Source organism: Pristis pectinata, chromosome 6 (assembly GCF_009764475.1).
Source record: "Pristis pectinata isolate sPriPec2 chromosome 6, sPriPec2.1.pri, whole genome shotgun sequence".
Taxonomy (NCBI): domain Eukaryota; kingdom Metazoa; phylum Chordata; class Chondrichthyes; order Rhinopristiformes; family Pristidae; genus Pristis; species Pristis pectinata.
The window spans coordinates 78,699,016-78,717,673 of record NC_067410.1 but is presented as its reverse complement, the minus strand read 5'-3'; the positions used below and the strand labels follow the sequence as shown (position 1 = coordinate 78,717,673).

The following is an 18,658-nucleotide window of genomic DNA, read 5'->3' as shown; positions in this document are numbered from 1 at the left end:
AGCCAGGCTTTCCCTGGGCTGCTGATCATCGCATTCAGTGGTAACCTACCCCCCCCCCCTTTAAAAGTGGTGGGGGGTGGGGAACCAAGTTCATTATCCGCCCGAAAAAGCTGCATACTAATCGGCTGGATCAATGCATCAGCAAGTTGGGCATGATTCCTTGCCAGTACTGTCCTGGAATGGGTCCATTCTGTCAGTGAATGGGCTCGTTTCACAGGCGCCGATGCGTACTCAATGGTGCATCAGATTCAGAATGTGTGCGAACGGGCCACTCACCGCCCTCCTTTCATTTATTAGTTTCGGGGCAAGAAACCGTGCGATTTGGGAAGCATAACTCGCAGGGTTGTGCCACAATGCGATTATTCCCCATTAGTTTTTCAGCTCTTTAAGGCGCGGCGTGTCGCCGGGAGAGTTTATTTTGGATTCACCAATCAGGACCGGAGCCCCCAGAAAGTCTTTCAGTCCTTTGGTACAATTCGACGTATTTTAAATAAACCGAACCTTAAACGACGACACTAGCGGTGCAGAAATTGCCCACCATCTTGATTTACAGGTTCTCTGCCACTCTTGCTCAGCCCCAGAGTGGTTTCTACTCGAGCGTCCTGCAGCTCGCTGAGACAGGCTGCTGACGGCCCGCTTTATTTCTCTGCTCTGTGAATTCATGGTCATCTCTGCGGCCTCTTTAAGCGTCTCAGACTCTTCCCCTGTCAGTGCTTAAACAGAAAAAGATGGAATTGGTGGTTGGGGGAGGGGAGTAGGGGGGGGGGGGGGAAGGAGAGAGAGAGATTGCAAACTGCTGCTGCAGCCGAAATGAGTCCGAATCCCTGAGCAATAATTTCTCGTGCGCTGCTTAAGGACGAGGGTAACGGGTTTTCTCTTTTAAAAAAAAGCAAAGACGACGTTGAACTGTTATCATCTCCGCTTTGAATAGTGATCGTTTGGCGCAGGGGAGACCGGGCACGGCGTTAGTAAGATTTAAGTGAGTAAGATTTAAAAAAAGGGGGAATGGTGCGACGCTGCCGGCTGCATCTTCCCGTCACTCTGGAGCTCAAATGGGAAAATGCTGGAGACACCTTACACAGCGGGGGAGTGAGTTCGCGGGCAATTATTGCAAAGCACTGAGTGGCGATAGCATCAGAGGAACAGATCGACGTGGTTTTATTGGGCAATGGATCTAATCTCCAGTCAAGTGTCTGTGGAAGCGCAGCATCTGTGCCTGGCTGTCTGAATGCTCCAATCGTACAGAAGCCATTGGTGACCCATTGAACAGGATGCTATTATAGGCGCTGCTGATTTCTCGGGATCGGCTCAGTCCCGTCCTTTGCTGCGAACTCATCCCACGGAAGGAACCGAGTCCATGAAATCCGATCCCCCCAGAGACAACCCGGGAGAAGTGAATGCGCGCCCCCGGTTTGTGCCGGCGCATCCTCCACACACTCCTCAGGCTCGCTCCAGTCACCCGTGAGTCCTCAAAGCTCATCCCATGACGTAAAAGGAAAATAAGGAATCTGATCGAGAGACAAGTGATTTTCCGATGCAATCGAGCATCCCAAACGTGCTGGTGCATTGGCTGAAAGCGGCAACCTCGGACGGTCCCCACAGTCTGCAGTGAGCTGTAGGCAGACTTTTCTCACAACCATCATTGAGGAGACAGAGAGCGAGGAAAAGAGAGAGCAGGAAGAGGAGCGAGCTGCATTTTAAACATTCACTTACATTCCTATCACGTCGGCATTTTCCTCAGACTCTCCAACAGCGGGAGTGAAGGCAGCTCCAGCAAACCTTCAACACTTTTCACTCCTTCCACTAAAATCAACTGCGGAGGGTGAGTGAACCGCTTTATTAGAGACTTTGCTCACGGTTTAAAGCTGTTAAAAGACCATTTGATTCGGTGGTAAACTGATGTTTAGGGATGTTTCTTGGAGGCGTTAGTATAATCGAATAATGTTGGGATTGTATCTGCCTGTTAAGATTGTTAAAATAGCTTTATTTAAATTGCGCCTTTGCCCGTTCTGATCTCGCCCGCACACTTGATCAATTATCTCAGCGTTTCAATATCACCGGAGGAATTTCTATTTCTGAACTTTCCTTCCCATTGTCCTCATTTTCTGGTCCTTGTAATTAACCTTTTGATTTTATGTATTGAGCTGTCATTGCTCTCTGGCGCTCGACAGGGGATTTTTTTCTTGCTCTCTCGTTTTAAATCTCGAACTTGTTCAACTACAGGTCGAGCAAAGAGGATGAAAGCCATCTATTATTTGTACCTCTCGTGTCTGCAAGCGCTTCACCTTAATCTTGAGAGATTATTATAAGGAAACTCATCAATTGGAAACGATGCGATGCCATCGTTATGCGCAAAGTCGGGTTTCCTCTAATTATATCCAATAAAATGGACACAAAACGGACAGTACCAATAAATGCAAATGCATTTGAACCCTTTGAAGCCGGATCGCGATTGACGATCTATTATCAATTTCTCTGCAAATTTCGCTACCTGGTTAATTAGTGAGACTATGATCATTTTGGTGCGATGGCATTCTGCTCTTGCTCCCCCCCCCCCCCCCCCCCCCCCAGTCTTTCCACTCATAAGGTGATTGTGGTGAAACGTTTATGTGTAATTTCTGAACCACGAAATTAATAGATCCTGCCCAGGTTCCAAGAAATCGAGTTTCCACACACAAGCAATTATATGGTTGTGTTGGCCTCTCCGGTTTGGAGAGTGCAAATGATTGGATTATGTTTTGAAATATCAGTGTGCTATTTATACAAGGGGGAAAATTAGGGCAACAAGGAGGGATTCTGTGCCCACTAAACACAAATAAGTCCTTATCTCGCAACGCGTTTAACCTTAATTAGCCTAAAATGTTTTGATATATTCTCTGTCGTTGGAAACAACCAGTCACCGATCAAAAAAAAAACAAATGTAAAAACATTGAGCAATGCCAGCGAACTACTAATCAATCTTCAATCACCAGCAGTACTGCAGAAATGCCGCTGTTATCACATGCGCCTCTGATGCTGTCAAATTTCAAGAAATTGCTAATATATTTGCATTTGTTTGCTTTGTGGATATTGATATGTGTATAACAATATTTGTAGAATTCATGTGAGTTAATGGGGAAGTACAAAAGATGTATGTTTTGCCATTCTTTATGTATTGACAAGGTGGGTCCAAATTGCTAGGACGCACACGTTTGCTCACGGGAATTCTAAAGTCTAATGCCATTTTCTACGTGTCTTCTATGTGCAGTCTTCACACCTCGAGGAGGTCCCATACGGCAATCCTGAGAGCGGCTGCACCTCCAGCTACACAGAAAAATAAGGATGTTCTGGATAACCCTTTTAAGCACAATAACTTTAGGATGGAGTACGTCGATTCCACTGATGGAGGATTCCAAAGAATTAGACGAACCTTGCATGGAGCCATGTTACTGCGAGGAAAAGGAGAGTTTTTTACACATACACTGTGAAAGTAAAGGTTTTACAAACATTAGTCAGATTACCGAGTCATGGAAAAGACCATTTAAACTCTACCTGCAAAGAAACTCTATGAGGAAACTCTATGCTAACGGTTTTCTTTTTTTAACCAACGCAGTATCCATTAACCTTGGAAACAACGCTTTGCAGGACATTCAGGCAGGTGCCTTTAATGGCATGAAACTTCTGAAACGTTTATACTTGCACGAAAACAAACTGGAGGTTTTCCGAAATGATACTTTCTTGGGGTTGGAGAGCTTGGAATATCTACAGGCCGATTACAATGTGCTCAAGAGGATTGACGGAGGTGCATTTAGGAACTTCAATAAGCTGAAAGTGTTGATTATCAATGACAACTTGATTCCCCTGCTTCCTTTCAATCTCTTCAGGATGGTTTCATTAACCCACATAGATCTGCGTGGTAACCGGTTAAAGACGCTGCCTTATGTTGGGACGCTGGAATATATTGGCAGAAGCCTAATGGAGATTCAGCTGGAGGAGAACCCTTGGAACTGTACATGTGACATTATCCCATTAAAGACTTGGTTAGAAAGCATACCGTATACGGTTCTAGTAGGGGAAATTACTTGCGAGACCCCATTCCATCTCCATGGCAAGGATTTGAGAGAGATCAGAAGCAGTGAATTGTGTCCACTTCTTTCTAACGTGGAAGTAGAAGTCAGCTTGGGGATTCCACAGCTTGCTTCCAGTAATGACAATGCGTGGCCTACCAAACCTTCCTCCATGTCTTTATCCGTGACTTACACAGCTTCTTCAGTTGAATATAAGACATCGGGTAAATTACCAAAATCAACCAAGACTCCGAAGACTTTAAAAGCACAGCCAACTCTACGCAGCGTTTATTCAGGCCAAAATCAACCCATTGTTGCTGGCTACCAGACCAGACCACCAATCCCCATCATTTGTCCCGCTAAATGCTCTTGCAGCCTGCATATAAATGACTTGGGGTTGACCGTACAGTGCAAAGCTAAAGGGATTGAAAACATGTCCGAACTAATACCCAGACCATTGAATGCTAGGAAGTTGTACTTAACCGGAAACCTAATTCAAAAAATCTATAGGTCAGATTTCTGGAACTTCTCCAGTTTGGATCTATTGCATTTGGGAAGCAATGGTATTTCCTACATACAAGATGGTGCTTTCATGAATCTTCCAAATTTAAAAATCCTTTATCTGAACAACAACACCATCGAACGCCTCACCCCGGGCATGTTCAGAGGGCTACAAAGTTTGCAATACCTATACTTTGAATACAACGTCATAAGAGAAATCCAGCCAGCGGCTTTTAGCCTGATGCCTAATCTTCAGCTATTGTTTCTGAACAATAATCGACTCCGGACTCTCCCAACCGATGCATTCACGGGCACTTCTCTAGCTCGTCTGAGCCTGAGGAGCAACCACTTTCTGTACCTACCGGTGAGTGGAGTGCTCGAACACCTGGACTCCATTGTGCAGATTGATCTGAACAACAATCCGTGGGATTGTTCCTGTGATCTAATGGCCCTGAAGCAGTGGGTGGAAAAGATCAGCACAGTTATAATGGTTGGCGACGTGTTCTGCAAGACGCCAGAGTTCCTGAGCGGGAAAGATCTGAAGAAAGTGGACTCTGAGATATTATGTCCCGAACTAAAGCATGCCGCCGCCTCTCCAGCTCTGCCCGGCTCGGGTGCGAATGGGAATGTGATATCCACAGCGTCGGGGTTTGGATTCTCTTCGCAAGGTGGCGCCATTCCCCTTTCAGTCCTTATTCTGAGCCTCCTGATTATTTTCATTTCCGCCGTATTTATTGCAGCTGGACTCTTTGCTTTTGTGCTCAGGAGACGTAAGAAATCGCCCTTCAGCAGAAGGCAGGACATGGATTTGACTGGTATGCAAATGCAGTGCAGGATCTTTGAAGACAGAACTGCCAACTCTCCCGAGAAAGCAGCCAGCCACGTCTATGACTACATCCCGCATCCCGTCACTCAAATGTGCAACAACCCTATCTATAAACCACGTGAGGGAGAGATGGAGGAGGAATTCTCAGAGACTCAGGAAAACAACGCCAATTACAAAACTCTGGAGAAAGACAAGGAATGGAAAATGTCGCTGTCCAATAGCAACCTTAACACAATTGTTACAATCAACCAGACGAACGATTTTGCCAATTTTCCAGAAAATGGGGTGATTTACCCCAGCGTGTTGGACAGAGAAAGGCCAGCTCACACCGTTGGCTTTGTAGACTGCCTCTATGGCACTGTGCCCAAGTTAAAAGAGCTGCATGTCCACCCTCCTGGCATGCAATATCCTGATTTACAGCAAGATGCCAGGTTTAAAGAAACGATTCTGTTTGGCTCCTCTGGCCGGGGATATCCTGACCAAACCCAAAGCGAATACCTCGAGTTAAGGGCCAAACTTCAAACTAAGCCAGACTACCTCGAAGTATTAGAGAAGTCGACGTACCGATTTTAATCACCACATCAACAGAAAATGACCCCAAACATCGCATGTTTAGAAGGTAAAGGGAAATAATTCACCACCCCCTCATTAGGTTGCTTTGGACGAAAGGCCATATTCAAATCATACTCAATGAAGTGCCTTTGCAGACTTTAGCCAGCAATGATATCAATCATATTTTTTTATGGAAATGAAATCTGACTGTGCCGTCTATAATCATTTCGAGGCCTGGTTATCGATCGTCATATAAATAACCCTATTCATTACTGGCAGAGACTTTGTTCACTTTATTTGGTAGGAAATGATGGCTCTCTCTTTCTCTCTTGCTCTCTCGTCTAAGTAAACGCCGAGGGCATATTCTGTGAAACATTTGACTGCAGTCTTGCTGCATGTGTGAAACTGCCGGGTGTAACTTGCTCAAATGACAAGACGTAAACTTGGTAATTAAAATGACTGCAACGCTTTATCGTTCAGTGTTATTTAATTTTTTATATATATATATTATATATATATAAATATATATTATACTCGAGAGGAATATAAAGACTACGACGCATCTAAGGATTTCAATTTGTCGATATGACGCGAAGATTTTATTATAAACACGCACTTTCTTAAAAAAAAGCTCGTCAATGTTGATGCTTACACCACTAACAGCTTTGTAAGAAGCACTTTTAATGTTTTTTCTCTCTCACACACACACATGCGCACACACACAAAGATTTCAAAATGTGCATATTTATTCTGTAATTTCCGTGAACGATCAATGTAAAGTTAATAATGTTAACTCAATGTAGTGACTGCGTCTGGTAAAGCTTTCATAATAAAAGGTGTTCAAACTATGCAGTGACATGTAGAAATTGTGTATTAGTAGAATATAATAAGGTAGAAGGGACAAAATGCTTCGGAAGCAGTTACATTTTAATTTATAAATGATGCTCCCCCCCGCCCCAAAACTAAAACCCTTATTGCATAATTGAAATCCAATTTTATACTTTATCCTGTAATGGATCGCTTCCACCCCACCCATCCCCACCCTTCACGGTACTTAGAAATGTTGCCTGGATACAATCCATTGTCTCTGGGATGACACCAACAGTTTCTGAGATTGCAAGCACAGCAGGCCAATGAACTGATGAGAAAGTGGCAAGGATATATATACACACAATGATGTTTCTACTTGGCTAACTTTTTGGAGAGTTTGGATAAAATGTTGTTTCAAATACATCCAGCTTTGCAGCAAGCTTAGCATTGACTGAGAATTGGAGCTGGTATTCTGTGTCTGTATCAGATTGTGGATATGGTGCAGATAGCCGAAAAAAAGATGTTGAATTTTAATGTAAATACAATTTTCCTTGATAAATTGTAAGTAATGCTTACAATAAACAATTCGATTGAGCAAACGTCACATCTTCAAATTTTATATGGTTGAATATTATTGTGTCAAAACAAATACAGAAGCATCTGCTGTGAATTTTGGATGATTTTAAGGGATGCAATCTTAATGTCTTCAGTTACAGAAATTGAGTTCGAAGATTGCAGGGGAACGACAAAATGAACATTCCCTGCTAGTTAGCCGGTTGTAATCTGTTGGAAAGGATCGCTGCAATGGGAGCCAATTGCTAAATGCAAGTGTTGCAGGAGCTGGCACGAAAAGAAAGTGCAAGCTCCAGCAGAGGGCATCGCATTCCAGACACAATGATTTGATGCAACCACTGCAAATATTAATGCAAAATGTAATCTATTTGATGCATCCTGATGGTTGACTCTTTTTCGAAGCAAATTGCTGACGCATTTCCCTTCTCTCCCAGCTGAGTTATGATCCAAAAGTGAAATCGTTCTCTAGTGCCACTCCAACTTGAAAATCTGTTGTTCCCTAATGGTAGATTCAGAAAAGGAATCCGAACTTCTGGTTTATTAGTAAGTCCTCTGGTCGGACTATGTCTTAAACATTTCACAGCGACTGCCGGTATTATATTTGTTGAGAGTTCATTACTGCGTTGCCGACAGGGAATTTCACAGTAGCGGTGAAATGAACCCGTGGTTTTAATCTTTAGCTTGTTTCGGCTTTACCTCTGCTGCAGGCATCTTGTGCACTGGTGAACATTAAACGGTTTCTAAGGATCAGGAAGAAAATACTTCAAATTGACGATATTGTTCTGAGGGTTAATATTTGCTAAACATGCACATCCTTGTTACATTAACTGCGTGCTGAGCTATGTCATAGAGTTTATCTTTTTTTTTCATCAGCAGTGAAGCTGAAAACGAACTTGCAATTTGGTTTCCCGGCCTCTCAACCACTATAATGATGATACTAGCACTTTCTTCTGAACCGTGCAATTGTTCCTAATATGAGAAAGCCGCTCATTGTACCCTCTGAACAATGGATTATTCAAATGAAATGTACCTATCTGAAAAGCTGTGTGTGCTGATTGAGGTTCTGTTTGATTGTAACACCTTCAACATTATGTGGCCCTAGCTTTGAATAGCAGCACGATTTATTTACCAATTACAGGCAGACTCTTGTGCCGTAGGTTGTGGTTTCATCAATGGAGCCATAAATGCGAACAGCTTCTCCGGCTGACATTGTTAGAATTGTAGAAGCCACTGTTTGTTGACCTTTTTGTATGCACAAAAGGTCGTCAAAGAGAAAGGACAAGGGTGCTTTATTCTTGCCGTTCTTACTCTATCCAAGGACATTGGTGTCAAAAGAAGAGGAGTTCATTTGACATTTTTATAAAGAAAAATCATTCCTTCTGACATTTAAAAAAGTAACATCTTTCATTCCTCCTTTGGAGGTGTTAAAAACTACACGGAAAGTCCAATCCCCCTTTTATGTCTCTAATATGGTTACACCCTATTATCAGTTAATATGATCATCATTGCCTTTGGTGGGGATGGAGGAGGAGGAAGAGAAATATGGGTGTATATATTAAGGTAATCTCATTGAAGCATTTAATTTCTTGTGGGCTTTCAGGGTAGATGCAGTGAAGATGTTTCTTTTGGCTGCAGTGTTAAGGAAAGAGTTGACCACTTAGGACGGAGATGAGAAATTTCTTCACCCAGAGGGCAGTGAATCTTTGGCATTCTGTACCCAAGAGGGATATGAAGGCTCAGTCACTGAATTTGTTCAAGAAAAAGATTGACATATTATAATTTATTAAGGGAATTGAGGAACATGGGGTGGTCCAGGTAGATGTCACTGAGGTAATAGATCAGCCACGAGTGGCAGAGCTGCACATGGGATAAGTGGCAACTTATGCATCGGATTCTTATATTCATAAGGTGGCAATACTATACCCAGTCACAGTGGAGATGACAGGTGATGATCCCTTCTCAATCAAACTTGGCGATCCTTACTTCCCTGACTGCTTTGGGTGACTGAGAATCATGCACATAATTTGTATGTAACTATTTTCCATGCACTACAGTTTTCTGAGAAAAATGCCCTTGTTTTAATTGGGAGAAGTTGCTCTACTCTGTTCCTTTCATTTTTTTTAAATAGACCTTGTTTTTTGAATAAACTGATTTTGCTATGCAATAGACAATTTGCTTTGTCTTATCCCAACCTCCAATTCTTTGGCTGACACAGTGGTATCAATTAATATTCCCCTCCCCCACTGGTAAAAGAGTAAATTCATAGCTATAATGTGTCTGCCAGGTTAGTTGGGGGGTTGCTGGCATACTTTAAACCTTTGAATCCTACCTGGGAACTACATGCATCTGGAAAGATCTTGAGTCCTTCAGGAACTGAACCAAAAGCTGGAAAGTGGGATTAGATTGAATATCTTCTTCAATCAGCATGGCACAATTGAATGAACGGATTCCTCCTCAACTACAAATTTTCAGGATTCTTTTGCATAGTAATCCTGTGCATTCATGGTTGAATTTGTGATGTTATCGTTTAGAAAAATCATGCACAAAACATAAAAATACTGTCTTTTTATATGATGAATAATTAGATTGTGATTCTCCTTCTATATCTCATTCTATGCATAAAATGGTATTCAATGTTTTAAAATTAATAATGAATAGATAGAAATTACTTGTTTGTACTGTAGTCACAAGTGTAATTAAATTGTGTAAAGTGTTAGCACAGAACCATATACTTCAAATGTTTTCCACTTACTGCTGTCAGTGGATAGAAGTCTTCAGGGAATGTTGTTAGAGATAAAAACATTTGCTCCAATGCATTAGAAACAGCAAATTTGCAAAATACAAAATGTATACAGAAGGTTTCTGTTGTACTTTATCTCAGATGAGGCCATTCATTAAATTCTGCTATCATGATGCAAATTGCTGCACTGTAAATTTACATTGAATTTATTGAGTCCACCACTGAGTCCAACTGAAAGTTCAGGATTAAGTGAATGGATGCATTCTTGTATCCATGCCTGACAATCTTTATGTTTTGTATATATATTCTGGTCAGAAAAAGCATATTAAATCTCTCTTCTTCAGCTTTCAGCCATAACCACACTGGACTGAAGTGACTTTCAGTGCATAATGCATCTGTTTTAAGCTTTACACATAATGTGGTAAAATAAAAAAAACATATTAAATCCTCTGTGTTTGTGATTCTTGGCAGCTTCTGGATTTCCAGAAACAAAAATATACCATTTTGTGTTCCATAGATCTTTGGCATATAGGTAATCTTCTGTAAAAATCAAATGTACACACTTTTCTCCCCATGTAACTTAGAATATTGGATTGAAGTTGCAGTTCTAATGCCACACAGTTTGGTAATTTTACTGCTTGTTTTATGGCTGATGGTTTCATTGAAACATTCAAAAAGGATATGGATGTATCCTTGAAAGCAAAAAGAAAAAATGCTGGAAAAAGAGTGAGGGAGTGGACATAGTGGATGAGTTTTTCAATGACCTGGCATAGTCACAATGAGACAAGTGGCCAACTCCCTGTCCTGGACTTTAAGATTCAAAGTAGAGGAGCAGTAGAATATCATGGATGGTGGAAATATGAAATAAAAATAAATAAAATTGAAAGCTCAACAAGTCAAGCAGCCTCCAGAGAGATAGGGTCGAAGTAACTTTTGCCCTAACATGCATATATTTCTGAATTGATATCAGTGTTGGAGAATGAGCGAATTTACACCAAATTGAACTTACAATGCTAATAACAATTTGATATTTGGTCAACCATTTGTTACATTCCATTTGAGCAGTCTCTGTTGTTCGGCACCAGAGGGAATGTACCTGTATGAGGTATGCCCCATATTCATTTTTAAGACTGAGATAAATTGAAATCATATTTTTAAATCAAAATGAACCAATTTAACTCCATTTGACTGTGATATTATTAAGGTACATTGTGCTCCATACATTTATTGATCACCATGGAATTTACTGCTTGGCATGTGATTCCTGTCTTTCCGTTTTTTTCCCCCTACTCAATCATCACTAATATTTTATGTTTCTGATTGTATAGTACATAAGTCATTTGCAGTGTCTTAATCCCCAAGCTTTTCACACCTTGTAGTGCATGAAGTGTGAAATGCATGGATATTATTTAATTCTATTGATCTAAGCTCTTTAAACCTGCATAGTTTTGGAGAGACACTCATCATTCAGAGTGTGAAATGCAGGATAATAACAAACTGTGAATTAATAGAGATGAGAAGATTGATCTGCATTGATATAATTCCAGTTCTGAGCACTGACTATTGGATTTCCAGATAGTGGTTAGCTTTTTGGTATCTCACTGTGTCATTTGATTAGGTTAGGAATGTTCTGAATAATTATATTAACAGCCTTAAGATAATTAAAATTTGCAGTTTCTCCAAACAAAATGGATGAATTTAGCTCCTTTTTTTACTGTTTAAAAAAATTGAATGCAATACAGTGTCTGTAAGATTTAAATTTATTTATTGCAAAATCTGTGTTCTCAGATTACTAATATAGTTTTGGTTTGTGCTGAGAACAGCCTTGGGAGGAGCCTTAGGATTAGGGGCCCAGTGAAAGCTTTAGCTCACACTGTATACAAATATAGCTCCTAGAATTAATATTACACCAAACCTAGGTCCATGTTTTAATTATAGTGAGACACCCCAAATTTAATTATTGTGGCAGTAAAATATTTCTTAAGTGCTGGTAAATTAATGATATAAATGTATTGTGTATACTGTTACTGGGTATTTACAATTACCATCCTATTTACTCCAAATTGAAGTCACAGTGCTAATAACAACCTGATATTTGGTCAACCATTTGCTACTTGCCATTCAAGCAGTCTTGTTTGTTCATGTGCATTCTATTGCCATATTTTGCAACTGATTATCTCATATCTTGAGGCCAGTACAGTGGGAGGTGGGGGGGAGGTGAGATCACAGAATCCAAAGGCTGCCACTTGAGGGAGACACAAAAGATTTTGTTATTAGGATTTCTAATTTACTGTTATAAATAATTAAGGAAAACTTGTTTCACTATTACTTAGCCCCTGTGAATCAATCTGCGAGGCATAAATCCTATTATTTTCTCTAATCTTGATGATATTAGTACATCAGGACTACAACTAGAAACTTGAAATTGGTTTATCATCTATGCTTTGTATTCATTTTCACAGTGTTAGTGGTATACAAATTATACAAATGGTATATAAATTACAAGTTTCTATGTAACAAAAGTGTTGGTGATTTGAAAGATATTGACAAGGGATGTAAGATTTATTAGTTATTAAACAAATTTACTTTGTTGAAATAAAGACAAGTTAAGCATCCAGTTTCATCATGATCTCTTATATTTTAATTCTGAATCTTGTTCATGAGGCATATCTTCTGCCCCCTTTACCCTATTCCGACTGAACTATTAATTTACCAACTGCCCATCCAGTATACAACACAGGAAGGGCAGATACTTTCTCCAGCAAAATCCTGGACAGATAGAAATGACTGTCTTTGGTCACCACCACAAACTTCCTTGTCCTTTCTTCCTAGTAACCTACTGAAACTAAAGTTTTCCCTATGTGTGTTTCAATTTATTTGTATAATATTTCACTTACCTTGAAGAATTTAATTATATTATTTATATAATACTTGAAATATTTTTGCAAAAAAAAAGTTCATTTTATCTTCAAGGATAGTTATCCTTTTACCTTTAGGCCTGCATTTCAAATATAGAGTTATAGATTCATACTGCATGGAAACATCTCTTTTGGCCCCCACATCCATGTTGAGCCATGGGTACCCATTAGTTTTAGTCCCATCTTCCAGCACTTGGCCTTTAGCCTTCTATGCGTAGGTCATTCAAGTACTTTTTAAATTCTATCAGCATCTCTGCTTCCACCTGCTCTCTCAGGCAGTGCATTCCAGGTAGCCACTACTCTCTGGATGATAAAAGATCCACCTCAATTCCCCTCTAAATCTTTTATCCCTAATCCTAAATCTGTGTCCTCTAGCTTTATCTACCTCTGAAATGGGGAAAAGTTTCCTGAAGTCCACTCAATATGTATCCTCGTAAGTTTGTATACCTCAGTCATATACCCTCTTAAACTCCTCCACTCCAGGGAAAACAGACTGAGCCCTTCATAATTGAATTGCTCAATTCCAGGCAACATCCTGCTGAAGCTCCTCTGTACCCTGTCCATCTACTATGTCCTTCCTTTTGTGTGATGACCTGAACTCCATGCAGTACTCCAGCTGATGTCTGACCAAGGATTTATAAAGTTGGAGCATAACCTCTCTGCTCCTGTATTCAGTGCCCCTATTAACGAAGGCCAATATCCCACATGCCTTCGTAACCAAGTTATCTGCCTGCGCTGCCACCCTCAAGTATCTTATGTACCAAGGTCCCTCTGTTCCTCAGTACCCTGCAGGACCCTACCATTCATGGCAAATGCCTCATTAGTACTCCCAAAATACATCACCTCACATTTATCAGGATTAAGCTCCCACCTGCCATTCTCTGTCCACTTCGCCAACACATTGACAATATTCTGTAGCCTAAGACTACCCTCCACATTGTCAATAACTCCACCAATCTTTGTGTCATCTGCAAACTTACGGATCATGCCTCCTGCTTTCACAGTCAAATTATTCACATATATTACACGCAGCAAGGGTCCCAACACCGATCCCCGTGGAACACCACTTGTCACATGTATCCAATCACAAAAACAACCATCTACCATCACCCTCTGTCTCCTATTGCTAGTAAATTTTGGATCCAATTTACCAACTAGCCCTGGATCCCATGGGCCCTAACTTTTTTGCTGTCTCCCATGTGGGACCTTGTCAAAGGTCTTACTGAAGTCCATGTAAACCACATCCACTGCACTGTCCTCATCAATACACTTTGCTACTGCTTCAAAATATTTAATAAAGGTCAGAAAAGGAGTTTTCTCAAGCAATATGCAGATAGACCTGGTAGAGAGGTGACGACCTATCTACCTGGGAGTGGAGAAGTCACCAGGTATATCCTAGGATGTTGTAGGAAGCAAATGAAGAAATTGCAGGTGCCCTGGCAGAGGTATTAGTATCTTCCTTAGCCAGGTGATGTACCTGAAGACTTGAGGTTGGCTAATAATATGCCTTTATTTAAGAAGGGCTGCAAGGACAAGCCAAGGAACTACAGGCTGGTAGCCCTAACAACAATGGTGGGAAAGTTACTGGAGAGGATTCTGAGAGGGAGGACCTATCTGCATTTGAAAAGGCAAGGACTGATTAGGGATAGTCAGCATGGCTTTATGAGTGGGAGGTAGTGTCTCACAAATTTGACTGCATTTTTTGAAAAGGTGACGAAGAGGTTTGATGAAAGCAGGCTGGCAGGCATTGTCTACATGGACTTTAGCGAGACCTTTGACAGGTTCTGCATGTTAGGGTGGTCTGGAAGGTTAGATCACAAGGAATCCAGGTGAGCTAGCCAATTGGATACCAAATTGGCTAGGTGATAGAAATCAGAGGATGGTCGTGAAGGGTTGTTTATCAGATTGGAGGCCTGTGACCATTGGTGTGCCGCACAGATAGGTGCTGTGTCCTCTGTTTGTCATATATGGTAACGATTTGGATGATAATGTAGATGGCATGATTAATAAGTTTGTGGATGATATCGGAATTGGTGGTGTGGTGCACAGAGAAGAAGGTTGTTAAAGGTTACAGCAGAATCTAGGTCAATTGGGAAAGTAAGCCAAAGAATGGCAGATAGAATTTAACCCAGACAAGTGTGAAGTGATGCATTTTGGGAAGTTAAACTAGGACAGGACTTGCACAGTAAGGACAGGGCTCTGGGGAGCGTTGCTGAACAGAGAGAACTTGGAGTACAAGTATATAGTTGCCTGAAAGCAGCAATGCAGTTAGGATGATGAAGAAAGCATATGATATGCTTGCCTTCATTGGATGGGGCATTGAGTGCCAGAGCTGGGATGTCATATTACAGCTGTACAAGACATTGGTAAGACTGCACCTAGAATATTGTGTGCAGTTCTGGTCACCAAACTATAGGAAGGATGTGACTAGCCTGGAGAGGATGCAGAAAAGATTCACAAGGATGTTACAGGCTTTAGTTATAAGGAGAGACTGGATAAGCTGGGACTGTGTTACCCTGGAGTGAAGGAGGTTCATGGTGACCTTACAGAGGTTTATGAAATCATGATGGGCATAGATAAGATAGATTATGATAGTCTTTTATCCAGGGTAGGGGAGTCTAAAACTAACAGGAATAGGTTTAAGGTGAGAGAGGAAAAATTTAAAGGGGACCTGAGGAGTCAATATTTCACACATAGGGTGGCAGGGATAAGGAGTAAGCTGCCAGAGGAAGTGGTAGAGGCAGGTACAATTAGAATGTTTAAAAGACATTTGGACTGGTATATAGATAAGAAAGATTTAGATGGATAGGGACCAAATGCAGGCAAATGGGACCAGCTCAGGAAGGCATCTTGGTTGACATGGACGAATTGGGCTGAAGGGCCTGTCTCTGTGCAATATAACTCCATGCCTATGTCTCTATGTTCCAAAAAAAACAAACTGCACAAACTATTTTCATACCATACTATATTGTTCCATTACTTATCACAAAACCACCCAACCAAATGTTTTCTAATTCCACGAAAATCAGAAATATTGTCTTCATACATTCTGTTGCCTCAAGAGCAGTTGGTATTGATATTGGTTTATTATTGTCCACAAAATGGTCTGGGACTCTATTTTGAACTGGTATTGTCTCTTGGCAAGGCTCTGTCAGGTAAATTGTACCCTGTGACATCAATCACACACAAAAAACTGGGAGCTAACAATATATAATCATTGCATTAAAGAAATAGTAACCCAGAGGACTTTAATCATATATGATTAAACCAAATTCTAATCCTAGATACCTGTGCGTGCACAAGAATAGTCTCTTGCAATAGGAATAAAAATAAAATTTGTTACTAATAGAAATAAAAATGCTTATTACATGGTATTATCCAAACTCTTAAAATTAAGAGCACACAGCTCCAATTACCCCATCATTTGACACTAATTGGCTGAAAAAGTGTTGTCTAATATATGGAGGGCTCAAGCATGATTGGTTTCAAACCACCATTCTGATATAGTAAGGATTATTTTCGGGGAATGAAATTGAGTTGAAGGTATAAAGTTGGAATATTATTAAGGGAGATTTATTTGTCATTCACTGGCCCAGAATCCATTACCTTTTCTCAAGTGATGCTCATGAGTCAGCTTGTTTCTGACCTCCACACCTGTGCATTGCATGGAAGTCCAGGACATGTTGGAGGTTGTATGCTGGCTCACCTGACTTCTGTCCAACTGCTGGGCGCAGCACTGACATCCTGAGTTCAGAGACCTGATGCACTTCATACCTGACCCCTCAGCTTTATGCCAATACATGTCACAGTCCCATTCATTCAGATGGGGTTCCTGACCTTAATTAAGGAGGCAAGTGCAGAGAAGTGGATAATTTTGTATTCTTAATTTTACTTTATCTCAAAGTTTTAATTAGCTTAACTCACCTAAATATATCAGTCTAGGGGCAGGGCCTGAGGATTCATCATCTGAGTCTAATCTGTATCTATGAACTGCTGTGTTTCACAGTACAGATTCGGTGACCTGGAGCTCAATTGAATCTGTAGAGCCACAAGAAGTAAATGGAGCCAGTTGTTAAAATGTTAGCTACTATTCAGAACCACCACTTTCGGAGTTCCACCATGATGGGAGAACATGGAAGGAAAGTTGTGCTTCATGGTCAGTTCCATGCATACTACCTGGACTGTTTGGACAAGGCTTGGCATTTCTGCTTCTAACTTCCACAATGTTTTTCATGTCATTCACTTCAGAACATCATGCCACAAAAGCCTGTCACCAAAATTACACTGGCCACCCAGCACTAAAACATTTCTGGGCCAAACTGTTTTTAGGTATTCATTGAAAGATGACTGTTGGCCAGGACACCATGAAAAAAATCTGTTATCTTCAATATGCTGCTATGGGATCATTTCCCTATACCTAAAGATAGTTGGAGCTTTGACTTAATAACTGCTTTAAGAAAAGACATCTTCATAAGTATTCTCTCAGTACCATGCTGAAGTTTCAACTGTGACTTTATTCCAAGGTCTCTGGAGTGAAACGTGTACTCCAAGCTACTAATAAGCTTCTACTGACACAATGTTATCTATATGACCACATAAATCTCTGCAGAAGAATAGTTTTTTAAAACTTGAAAGCTTATCAGTGTTGGTATATTATGTTTATTTTCCTTTTTAATTTGACAACAAGTAAAAAGCATTTCCATGGGAAACTGCAGTCACGTTTGCAAGATATTTGTGCAGTGCATGTAATATCATCACCACAACTTCTGTTGTTGCACCGCAAGCAATAGATGCATATGTTTCCAGAGGGAGGAAGAGTACATTTCCAGATAATTAAAAATAGGAAAGGATTGCAATATAATAATTATTTGATTAATATTGAAAAAGCATGTTGGGTATAATGGAGCTGCACTATGTTGTGCCCTGTTTTGGTCAACAGTACTAATTCAAGATTCTTCAGTGTCCCAAAGGGCAGGTTCCCAGCATTAGAAGACAATGCTACATGAGCGTGGAAATTAAATGCAGGCTTTGCTGAGTTGAAGTACTTCCCCCCCCCCCCCCCCCCCCCCCCCCGATGATTCAGATCAGAGATTTAAGTCCCTCTTCAGAGACTTAACGTAACGATTTAAGTGAGCACTGCGTTAAGAATTCTGAATGCTGCATTGTTGAAGGTATGGTATTTTGGGTGCAATGTTAAACCAAGGCTCCATATTGTCCTTGGGTGGCACTATTTTAAAGAAGAGTAGGGGCTTTATTCTGGTATCCTCAGCCAGTTCTTAGCACTCACACAACATTACTGAAAAATAAACAGATAATTTGCTCATTATTGCATTCGTGGGAGCTTGTGTGAAGGCCATGTTTTCTACATTAGAACAGCAATTACACTTCAAAATTCCAGTGTTGGCAGTAAAGCACATCAGGACATTATGAAAGGGATGTGCAAGGCATTGGATAAACAATGTCTTTCTCCCATTCCTATGTGACCCTGAAGCAAAGTACTGAGAAAATGCTGCAATGTGGAAGAAGCTGGCTTTCAAATAGTATGTTAAGCTCTGTTTGTCTTAGAATAATGTAAAAGATCCCATGGTAATATAAAAATAAGGAATGGACAGCTCCTTCTGCACCCTGAAAAGCATTTGTTGATCAACGCCACAAAAACAGATTGCATTATCATGATCTCACTTCTAGTGCA

The 18,658-nt window shown here is 40.7% G+C and overlaps 1 protein-coding gene across 1 annotated transcript; it reads left to right on the top strand.

Moving 5' to 3' along the window:
- The first annotated feature begins 756 nt into the window (after window positions 1-756).
- On the top strand, window positions 757-6,773 carry slitrk3a (SLIT and NTRK-like family, member 3a). The gene is made up of 2 exons (XM_052017237.1): window positions 757-1,822; window positions 3,248-6,773. Exon 2 carries the CDS (start codon window positions 3,322-3,324, stop codon window positions 5,944-5,946), a length of 2,625 nt encoding a protein of 874 aa, XP_051873197.1. The 5' UTR covers window positions 757-1,822; window positions 3,248-3,321; the 3' UTR covers window positions 5,947-6,773.
- Window positions 6,774-18,658: the final 11,885 nt, after the last annotated feature.